Source organism: Giraffa tippelskirchi, chromosome 9, assembly GCF_054371585.1.
Source record: "Giraffa tippelskirchi isolate mGirTip1 chromosome 9, T2T-mGirTip1v1.2.pri, whole genome shotgun sequence".
In the NCBI taxonomy this organism is placed as follows: domain Eukaryota; kingdom Metazoa; phylum Chordata; class Mammalia; order Artiodactyla; family Giraffidae; genus Giraffa; species Giraffa tippelskirchi.
Window position 1 is genome coordinate 44630517 of NC_137283.1, and position 12069 is coordinate 44642585.

The following is a 12069-nucleotide window of genomic DNA, read 5'->3' on the forward strand; positions in this document are numbered from 1 at the left end:
TATGTTCAAGGCCAGTGTTTTTTGCTCCAACATTTTCTTTTATTTCAAGACATCAAGATGCTCTCATTCCTCTTTTAAATTTCTAAAGTGAATTTTATCAAATACTGCTTTAATTAAAATTATCCAGTTTTGATTTTTTTAGCTCATCTAAATATTTGGAAATCAGAGTTAGCTGTCATTGGACTAAAGGTACATGACATAATAATCCCAGGTGTCACCTTGTAGAAGCCCTTTCATTAACTACAAGTAGCATTTCAGTGACCATCAGGGAAATAGTCATAAGATGAAAAGGTAAGAAAGAATCTGTTATTTCACTGTCACGAGAACTTCTCAGGAGGTAAATGGAGTTTTTGAGTGAAGAATGAAATATTCCAAAGGATTTGACACATTTTAGTCAGAATTATTCAACTAACAGTATGGAAGGCTAGCATAAATGTGTATGCACACTGCCAGTTATACACAGTTTATACAGGCCATAATCCCCATCCTTATTTCAAAAAGAACAAGAGAAAATGGCATCAACGTTGCCATTCAGGGGATTGGACTGAATTAGACAGAGTAGTAAGGAATGTCAACCCTGGAATCAGATAATTTCATTCACAATCGAGTTCAGAATGTTCTGATTATATTCAAACATAATGCATTTCATGCTTTTGTTTTCAACGTTTTGTGGATCTTCTATTGAAATGAAAGAAAAATCATTCAACGAGAATCCTCTCCCAGGTAGCTTATCTATTCATTCATTCATTTATCCATTCATTCATTAATTAATACTTCTACTGAGCATCAACCTCACAGGTACTGACCTAGTTGCCCAGTCTTTTCATTCTGGAAAACCAAGTAGGTCTGTCCTACACAGGCCTGCCTCCTTCCCACAGCTGTAGACACCCAGACTAGGCTGCTGGTTGGGCTGTTCCACCCATTGGAGATGCAATTATGGATCCAGAATGGGCACCTGACCTTGCAGAATCAAAGCCCACAGAAGACACACAAGGGAGGCACTGGGGACAGTGGGGTGACTCTTCCTTCCTTCCTTTTCAAGACTATTTATTATTTTAGGGCCTTTCTGTGCAAACTTTAGAATCTCCTTGTCTATGTCTATAAAAACCTTGCTGGAACTGTACTAAACCACAAACATTTGGGCTTCCCTTGTGGCTCAGCTGGTAAAGAATCCGCCTACAATGCAGGAGACCTTGGTTTGACCACTGGGTTGGGAAGATCCCCTGGAGAAGGGAATGACAACCCACTCCAGTATTCTGGCCTGAAGAATTCCGTGGACTGTATAGTCCATGGGGTCACAAAGAGTCAGACACACCTGAGTGACTTTCACAAAACATTTACTGACCAAGTTCGCCATCTTAAGTGGGTCCAGTTGGTAGCATCCCAAAACAATTAGATTACTAACATCAAAGATCACTGATCATAGATCACCATAACAAATACAGTAATAATGAAAATGTGTGAAATATTGTGAGAATTACCAAAATGTGACACAGAGATGTGAAGTGACACAGACTGTTGTAAAAATAGTGCCAACAGACTTCCTTGATGCAGGGTTGCTAAAACTGCAATATTATTACAAAGCTCAACAAACTGAAGCAAAATAAAATGAGGTAAGCCTGTAACTGATCTCTGTTGTTGTTGTTTAGTCACTCAGTTGTGTCCGACTCTTTTGCGACCCCATGGACTGTAGCCCACTGGGCTCCTCTCTGCATGGGACTGCCCAGGTAAGAATATTGGAGTGGGTTGCCATTTCCTTCTCAGGGGATTGTCCTGTCCCAGAGATCAAACCTGGGTCTCCTGGCAGAATATTTCTGCTCTTTATTATTTCTTTCCTTCTGTTTGCTTTGGGTTTATTTTGCTCTCCTTTTTCTAGTTTCTTTCAGTAAAAGTTAAGTTATTAATATGAGGCATTTCTCTTTAATGTAAGAATTCAGTGCTATAAATTTCCCTCTGGATGTTGTTATATCTTTGTCCCACACATTTTGATACATTGTCTTTTCATTTTCATTCAGCTTTATATTTTTAAAATCGCCTCCAAGATGTTCTCTGTGCCCCATGAATTATTTAGCAGTATATTGTTTAATTTAGAAATGTTAATAGAGATTCTTCTGATGTCTTTATGCTAATGATTTCTAATTTGATTCCATTATAATCATAAAAAATACTCTTCATCATTTTAACTCTTTTACAGTCCCTGAGGTTTGTATTATGACCCAAGGTCCATCATTTCTTTTACTTTTTTGGCTGTGTGGCATGTGGGATCCTAGTTCCCCAACCAGGGATCGAACCCAGGCCCCCGGCAGTGGAAGCACAGAGTCTTTTACCTTTTGAGTTTTGGCCATGCCTCATGGCATGTAAGATCTTAGTTCCCTGACAGGGGTTGAACCCACACCCCTGCATTGGAAGCATGGAGTCTTAACCCCTGAATTGCCAGGGAAGTCCCAGAAGCCCAGAGTCTTAACTGCTGGCAGTGTGTTCTAAGTCACCTCAGTCGTGTCCGACTCTGCTACACTACGGACTGTAGCCCGCCAAGGTCCTCTGTCCACAGGATTCTCCAGGCAAGAATACTGGAGTAGGTTGCCATTTCCTTCTACAAAGGACAAACGGACCACTAGGGAATTCCCAGGATCTCTTTTATCCTGGCTCATGTTCAATGCATACTTGAAAGAATATACATTGGACTGTTGTTGGGTAAAGTATGCAATGAACGGTAGCTAGATCTTATTGACTGATGGTGTTGCTCAGTTCCTCCATATCCCTGCTGATTTTCAGTTTAATAATCTAGCAATTCACAAATGTGAAGTGTACAAGTCCCCAGTTATAACTGTAAGTTTTTCTATCTCTACTCTCAACTCTTAATTTTTGCTTCATGTGTTTTGAAACTCCATAGTTTGGTCCAAACATACTTAAAATTGTTGTTTCTTCCTGGTGGATTGACACTTACCATTATATAATGCCCCTCTTTGCCTCTAGTATTTTTCTTTGCTCTGAAGATGACTTTACTTGATACTAATATAGCCACTTCTATTTCTTTTAAAGCTTGCATAGTGTATCTTTTCCCATCATTTTATGTTTAACATACATTTGTCACTGTATTAGAAGCAAATTTCTTATAGTAAGCCTATGGTTGGCTCATATTTTTTTTAGATCTACTTGGCCAATCTCTATCTTTTAATTGGTGTGCCTAGACCATTCATGTTTAAAATAATAATTATGTTAGAGATTAAGTCTTCCTTTTTATCTTTTTTACCTGCTCATTTCTTCTTAATTTCTCATCTCTAATTCTCTTTTCTTACATTTTTGTGAGCTACTTTTTTTTTAAGAAAAATAACTATTTATTAGCATTTTGAGATGTAAATATAAACCTTTTGATTTTCCTGAAAGAAGCAGCTCATTTTTGCAATACAAAATACAACATAACAATATTTGTGCAAGGCATATGTTAAGATTAGAACACCATCTTCTGAATTTCACCAAAGCATGAGAAATTTGACAGGACAATATTCACACCAGATTTCTTTCCCCCTGAAAATGCTATTTATTTATTTATATATTTATTAATTTTTAATTACTTTTTAAGTATTCCTCGTTTTATTGTTTTCACAATGGTTGCTCTAGGTACTATAATATAAATATGCAATTTATCACATTCTATTGATATCAGCATTTACTACTTCCAGTGAAATGTAGAAATCTTATTTCTAATTACATTCCTTTACCTTCCACACTTTCAAATACAACTGTCTTAAGAATTTCCTCAACAGACATTGAGCACCACATCAAATGTAGCTATAATAATTCTTGCTTCAACTATCAAATATGATTTGAGAATCTTGGAAGGTGTGGAGAAAGGGAACCCTCTTACACTGCTTGTGGGAATGTAAACTGGTGCAGCCACTATAAATAACAGTACAGAGGTTTCTCAAAAACTAAAAACTGAGTTGCCATACGATCCAGCAATCCTACCCCTGGACATATACCCAGAAAAAAGTATAATTTGAAAAGATACACGCACCCCTATGTTTGTAGCAAGACTGTTTACAACAGCCCAGACAGGGAGACAACCTAAACGTCCACTGACAGACGAACAGATGAAGAAGATGGGATACACACACACAAAACTGAGTATTACTCAGCCACCAAAAAGAATGAAATAATGGCATTTACAGCAACATGGATGGACCTAGAGATCATCATACTAAGCAAAGTAAGTCAGAAAGAGAAAGACAAGGGACTTTCCTGATGGTCCAGTGGTTAAGAATCTGCCTGCTGAGGCAGGGGACATAGGTTTTGATCCCTGGTCCAGGAAGATCTCACACGCCACAGGGCAACTACTGAGCCTGTGTGCCTAGAGCCCATGCTCTGCAACAAGAAAACCCACAACAATGAGAAGCTCACGCACCACAACAAAGAGTAGCCCCCCCCTCGCCGCAACTAGAGAAAACAACAAAGACCCAGTGCAGCCACAAATAAATAAATAAATTTTAAAAAAGAAAGACAAATGCCATATGATGTCACTTATACGTGAAGTCTATAATACAATACAAGTGAACTTATCTACAAAAGAAAAACAGGCTTACAGACATAGAGAACAGATTTGTAGTTATCAAAGGAAAGGGGGGTGGGGGAGGGAAGGATTGGGAGTATGGGATTAGTAGATGCAAACTATTATATACAGGATGGATAAACAGCAAAGTCCTACTGTATAGCACAGGGAAATATAATTCAAAATCCTGTGAGTAAACCATAGTGGAAAAGTTTATATATATATATATATATATATATATATATATATATATATATATATATATGCTGCTAAGTCGCTTCAGTCGTGTCCGACTCTGTGCGACCCCATAGACGGCAGCCCACCAGGCTCTGCCATCCCTGGGATTCTCCAGGCAAGAATACTGGAGTGGGTTGCCATTTCCTTCTCCAGTAATTGAAAGGAAAAAGTGAAAGTGAAGTCGCTCAGTTGTGTCCGACTCCTAGCGACCCCATGGACTGCAGCCCACCAGGCTCCTCTGTCCATGGGATTCTCCAGGCAAGAGGACTGGAGTGGGGGGCCATTGTCTTCTCCACTATATATATATATATATATACACACACACACACACACACATACCATATACATACACACACATATATGTATGTGTATGTGTATATATATATATATATGGATATATATATATGGATAACTAAGTCACTTTGCTGTACAGCAGAAATTAAAACAACAATGTAAATCAACTATTGTTGTTGTTTAGTTGCCAAGTCATGTCTAACTCTTTTGTGACCCCACAGACTGTAGCCCACCAGAATCCTCTCTCCGTGGGATTTCCCAAGCAAGAATACTAGCCATTTCTTTCAACAGGGTATCTTCCCAACTCAGGGACTGAACCTACATCTCCTGCTCGGCAGATAGATTCTTTATCACAGAGCCATCTGGGAACATCAATAAAATTTTTTTAAAATCTCTTGAGAATTAAGATACTATATTATACTTACTCCTATATTTAATCAAATCAATATTCTTTCCTTTCTGAAGTTTCAAGCTTTTTTTCTGTTATTTCCTTTCTGCTTGGAGAAATTCTCTAATTATTCTCTAATGGCAGGTTTGCTGGCAAGAAAATTCTCATAGTTTTCCTTCATCTGAACATGTCTTTATTCCCTCATTCATGAACAATTTTTTCACTGAATATAGAATCCTGGTGGACAGTGCACTTCTTTCAATATTTGAAAAATGCTATGGCAATTCCCTCCGATCTCCATGATTTCATATGAAAAATCTGCTGTTATTCAAATTGGTACTTTAAATAATATGCCCTTTCTCTCTGGAAGATTTCACTTTTTTTCCCTTATGTAGGATCCCTGGGTGGGGAAGATCTCCTGGAGAAGGAAATGGCAACACACTTCAGTATTCTTGCCTGAAAAACTCCATGGACAGTGGAGCCTGGTGGGCTACAGTCCACAGGGTCACAAAGAGTTGGACACGACTGAAGCAACTTGAGAGAAAAACATCTACTTCTGCTTTATTGACTACGCCAAAGCCTTTGACTGTGTGGATCACAACAAACTGTGGAAAATTCTGAAAGAGATGGGAATACCAGACCACCTGACCTGCCTCCTGAGAAATCTGTATGCAGGTCAAGAAGCAACAGTTAGAACTGGACATGGAACAACAGACTGGTTCCAAATCGGGAAAGGAGTACGTCAAGGCTGTATATTGTCACCCTTCTTATTTAACTTATATGCAGAGTACATCATGAGAAATTCTGGGCTCGATGAAACACAAGCTGGAATCAAGACTGTCAGGAGAAATATCAATAACCTCACATATGCAGATGATACCACTCTTATGGCAGAAAGTGAAGAAAAACTAAAGAGCCTCTTGATGAAAGTGAAAGAGGGGACTGAAAAAGTTGGCTTAAAACTCAACATTTAGAAAACTAAGATTACGGCATCCAGTCCCATCACTTCATGGCAAATAGATGGGGAAACAACTGAAACAGTGAGAGACTTTATTTTTGGGGGCTCCAAAATCACTGCAGATGGTGACTGCAGCCATGAAATTAAAATTGCTCCTTGGAAGAAAAGTTATGATCAACCTTGACAGTATATTAAGAAGCAGAGACATTACTTTGCCAACAAAGGTCCTTCTAGTCAAGGTTATGGTTTTTCCAGTAGTCATGTATGGATGTGAGAGTTGGACTATAAAGAAAACTGAGGGCTGAAGAATTGATGCTTTCGAACTATGGTGTAGGAGAAGACTTTTGAGAGTCCCTTGGACTACAAGGAGATCCAACTAGTCCATCCTAAAGGAAATCATTCCCAAACATTCATTGGAAGGACTGATGCTGAAGCTGAAGCTCCAATACTTTGGCCACCTGATGGGAAGAGTTGACTCATTGGAAAAGACTCTAATGCTGGGAAGGATTGGGGGCAGGAGGAGCAGGGGACGACAGAGGATGAGATGGTTGGACGGCATCACCGACTCGATGGACCTGGCTTTGGGTAGACTCCGGGAGTTGGTGATGGACAGAGAGGCCTGGCGTGCTGGAATTCACGGGGTCGCAAAGAGTCGGACACGACTGAGCGACTGAACTGAACTTGTGAAGGAATGGATCTTAACTATATGTTTGATATAATTTAATTAACAACTTATTAAATACATGGAAATCAGTCCTGAATATTCACTGGAAGGACTGATGCTGAAGCTGAAACTACAATACTCTGGCCACCTGATGTGAAGAACCGACTCATTGGAAAAGATCCTGATGCTGGGAAAGATGGAAGGAGGGAGGAGAATGAGACCACAGAGGATGAGATGGTTGGATGGCATCACCGATGCGATGGACATGAGTTTGAATAAGCTCCAGGAGTTGGTGATGGACAGGGAAGCCTGGCATGCCGCAGTCCATGGGGTCACAAAGAGTCGGACATGACTGAGCCACTGAACTGAACTGAGGTGACTCCACACACACACACACACGATCATATTTAATTATACTGTCTTCCCATGCATTTACTTGGATTCATCCAATTTGTAATTTGCTCAGCCTCTTGAACATGCACTAATTTGCTGAAGTTTTCAGCCAATATATTTTTAAATATCTATCTAGTCCCACTCTTTCATCTCCTGAGACATTTATGACATGAATGCTAGCCCTCTGCTGTCTCATGTGTCCCTCAGACTCTTGTCATTTCATTCCATTCTATTTTCTCTCTGTTGCACAGGCTGGATAATTTCTATTGATCTGTCCTGAAGTTTATTGATTCTATCTTCTGTCATCTCCAATTGAGCTGATCCAGTGAGCTTTTTATTTTGGTGACTGTATTTTTCAGTTCTATAATTTCCATTTGGCTCTTTTTTATAATTTATATTTCTTTGTTGAGACTTTATATTGTTTGCATTTATTTCAAGAGAATTCCTGTTTTTGAAACATTTCAATTTTTAAAGCATTATTTTTTTAATTTAAATTTCAACATCTGATTCTTGTTAATACTGGCTTCTGTTTGTGTGATTTTTGTACCTGTTTTTTGGCACAGGCAGGAGACTTCTGGAGTTCTCTATTTGGGATACATGGGAATCAATAAGAAGCCCAGGGAACTTGCTTTCATGTCTTTAAGTCTGGACAGTTCACTTTTTTTCTACCTTGCATGTCTTCCTATACTCACTGGTGATGCTATATCCATGGTTTTTCAGTTGTAAGGGGAGGGATCTGATTAAAATATGGCTACTATATACTGGCAGAATCAAAAGTCTGGGTTAATTTTAATAAAAACTACTTCAAAAGTCAACGTTCAAAAGTTCAAAGGCAATTTTAAATGAAGTTCTTTTCTCACATTCTCTAATAATTTTTTCATTCATAAGACTTCATACCTCCAAATATCATAGATAACATAAATAACATAGATGTCTGCGTACATCTAGGAATCCACCTGAAGGAAGCATTTTAAGCATCTTCTCTAGTTATTGTTGCAAGCACCATCACTGGACACCTTCTTAAGACTCTGGAAGATGCTACAAAATTAGTAAGGGGGTGAACTCTAGACCCAGGCTGCGGCTGCTGCTAAGTCGCTTCAGTCGTGTCCGATTCTGTGTGACCCCACAGATGGCAGCCCACCAGGCTCCCCCGTCCCTGGGATTCTCCAGGCAAGAACACTGGAATGGGTTGCCATTTCCTTCTCCAATGCATGAAAGGGAAAAGTGGAAGTGAAGTCGTTCAGTCGTGTCTGACTCTTAGCGACCCCATGGACTGTAGCCCACCAGGCTCCTCCATCCATGGGATTCTCCAGGCAGTAACACTGGCGTGTGTTGCCATTGCTGTCTCCTCTAGACCCAGGCAATGGCCAACAAAGAGAAAGTCCCTAGAGAAATTTGGCTGAGTTTATTTTTTCCTACCTTACCCTAAAAAATAACCATAAACAAACAGTCCCTGGATACACTTGCTCTTTGAAGCACAATGCACTTGCTTCTCTTTCCTAAAAGCAAAGCTTATTCTAGTGTGCTTCTCACTCAGATTGAAGGTTGGATATTAACTCTGGTATAACTTCTCCTTCTCTTTGTTCCAGTTGTAATGAATTTCTCCCAATCCTCTATGCTCACCCTCTCAGTGAGCCCACACTTCTACTCCCTGCATCTAGCACGGCACCCATGGCACTCCCTCCCCATCTGGGCTAGCGGTTCTTCCCAGCACATGCACAGAAAATCACAGAGTGCTACCGTGGCCACTGCCTAAGCCATACCTACTCTCTAGGGGAGGAGCATTATTTTATTGTACCCACATGGCATGTACAACCAAGTAAACTGAGTGATGGCAGTGTTGAGTCCCAGGAGGTATGATATTGTTGCAGCCACAGCTACACTTTCAACCTAAATTGTCACCTGGCCCTGTGGAGGTAACTGGTGATGGCTGTGATGGTGGCACTGACATATTTAAAGGCGGCCAAAGGAAAAATAGATTTTCATAGAAATGTATCCTGGAAATTTTCCAGGAATGCTCCAATTGTAAAGGAAACTTTTATTCCATTAACATACCTTTATTTTGTTTCAGACAATATATTTATGGAGCACTCAATGCTCAGAGCATTAAGGATACAGTCAAGAGTAACATAGTCCCTACCCTTGTAAAGCTTACCTTCTGATCCAGGAAGTTACCCCAATATTTCCCAACAGTTACTTAATCACTTTTACTAAGTGCAAGAAGAGATATAGCAAGTGGGTTCAATTTTCTTTGAAATCTCATCAAGAGCTGTATGCTTTCAATGGTGTCAATATGGGTGAAAAGCACAACACAGGGTATGCTTAGAACAAAAGAAAAAGAAAATCAATGTGAATGTTTCATAACTAGTGAGTGTCGAAACTCAATATATTTCACTGCTATGGTTTTATTTAGGTCTCTTCATAAATGTTCTACACACTTGGGTTCCAAGGCCCTCAATGAAAGGGCAGTACCTTTGATGAGTTTCTAAAAACTAGGACAGAATTATTGTAAGTGGTCACTGTGAAGGAGGCGGGTGTGCCAGGCACCTGCCCAGCAGCAGGCCTTACCTCTTTGTTTGTCCTGTCGGCTTGCACCAATGTTCCATTCAGGCAAGGTTCCACATAGTGAAGCTCCTCATTATACTGCAAAGGTAAGAAACAGTCAAGAGTAAACAATTAAGCATTTGAAGGGTACACAATAATTTAAAGATAACACATACAAACAAAAAAGCACCATGATCACAGGCTCAATTCATTTCTGCAAGGTGACTTTCTCAATTGGTGGCCCTATTTAAAAAATTGTGTTTAAGTGCAAAGACAGACTTTATTCATTTCTTGTTTGAGTGGGAAACCTAGAGCACATGTTGGTGGATGGCAGTGACCAGAGTGTACACAGTTAACTGATAATCCTTCAGGGGTGACTCCAAACAGGGGTTCCCGGGGTATGGCTGACAGCACATGGTCCAGCTGAGATCTAAATAGTGTTCCAAACTGGGGTGGATATAACTCTAGCTCCTGCCTTTGGTTTCATGAAGCCAAGGAACCCATGTGCAGGTCAACTATGAGTGAGGACAGAAGGTTGGAAAGCAGAGATCTTGATGTTCCCCTATAGGAGGCTTTGCAGTATTAGTCAGAGCAGTACACATGTATAGTGACACCACTGTCCACATAGGCCAATGCCAGGAATCATTTTTGATTCCAGACTACCCAGATAATAAAGCTTTGTTGTTGTCCAAAGCTCACAACTAGGAAGAAAACATCTGAGTGTTTAAATTTTTCTCATCAAGCATGGTACTCTGCACTGTAGCTAGGCTGGGACATTTCAAAACACAAATCTAATCATGCCCTCTCTTGTCAATGCCATTCAGAGCTCCCCTTTGCTCTGCAGAGGAACATTCATAGGGCTTGGCAGGGCTCTGGGCACTTGGCCCCATTAACCTTTCTATCATCTTCACCCATTAGCCCTCCCCATAAACGCAGCACTGGTCAGCCCTAATTCCCTTCCTGTCCTCTGAGATGACCCATCTTTACCTTCAGGCCTTCCACCACTGGGCCTCCTGCCTGAAGTTCTCCTTTGGTATCTCCCAAATTGTGCCTATTCATCCTCTGGGCCACCTCACTCTTACTTCCTCTGGGAAATAGCCTCTGTTGACTGATTTGGTCTAAGGTGATGATATGTCATTCCTAAAGCTTAATTCCTTTTATTTTTGAAGCATAATTATTCTTAGTCAGTCACAGGTATTTTGTCCCCCTCTGTTGGATACAGGACTTCATAACATGTCTTGCAACCGGGAGTGGTCAAGTAGTCCATTCCTAGCCAATAAAACACAAGAGGTAAGTTTTCTGGGCGGTTTCCATAATTTTTTTTTTCTTTCCATTAAAGGAAAACTCATAATTCTATACCCACTGCCTTCTTTCCCTCTTGGGATGCTACTGTGGAGCTGCAGCAGCTATTTCACAAGAATGAGGTTGCAAAGGTTGACAAGGTTAAAAACGGACAGAAAGTCCCAAGGAAGACAGAGCAGGAAGATAGATCCAGTGTGGGTCCTTGCCGACACTTCAATCACTGTACCAAACTGCAGTTGCTCTCCTTGAGGCCTCTTCCATGAGATTATGAGATGTCTATATAATGAAGTAACTTTCATTCAGTCGTTCTGTAACTTATAGCCCAAAACTTTTCAACTACATTTTCCAGGTAAATTTTAAAACTTTATCTATATTTTGCCTGAAACACATTCACAATATTGATTCTTAGGGTTATATAATCTGAGGCATGAGTCAGAACTCTTGGGTCCAAGTCCTGACTCAGTCATACACTAACTGTGTGGCCCTGGGGAAGTCACTAAACATCTCTGATCCCAGATTCTTATGTATAAGGTGCTAATTCACCTTCTGTTAACCCTCCACAGGCCCCTGTGAAGATCCAACAAGGCAAAATACCTGAAATTGCTTTGGTATGTAAAGGCCTGTATATGTGGGGGGCCTACAAGTAAAGAAGACCAAGAAGTTCTTGCCCTCATCAAGGAGGAACATGTGCAGTAATCAAAACCATGTTCACTGTCACTGTACAAGTCGTGGCCACAATG

The 12069-nt window shown here is 40.2% G+C and overlaps 1 protein-coding gene across 2 annotated transcripts in view; it reads right to left on the bottom strand.

Annotated features, from left to right (window-relative positions):
- The window catches only part of CACNA2D3 (calcium voltage-gated channel auxiliary subunit alpha2delta 3), an 871068-nt gene that overhangs the window by 423346 nt on the left and 435653 nt on the right, over nt 1-12069 (bottom strand). For both annotated transcript variants that reach the window (XM_081524872.1, XM_081524871.1), the window contains one exon: nt 10052-10126. In XM_081524872.1, coding sequence (XP_081380998.1) covers nt 10052-10126 — 75 coding nt within the window. The remainder of the gene's footprint in view (nt 1-10051; nt 10127-12069) is intronic.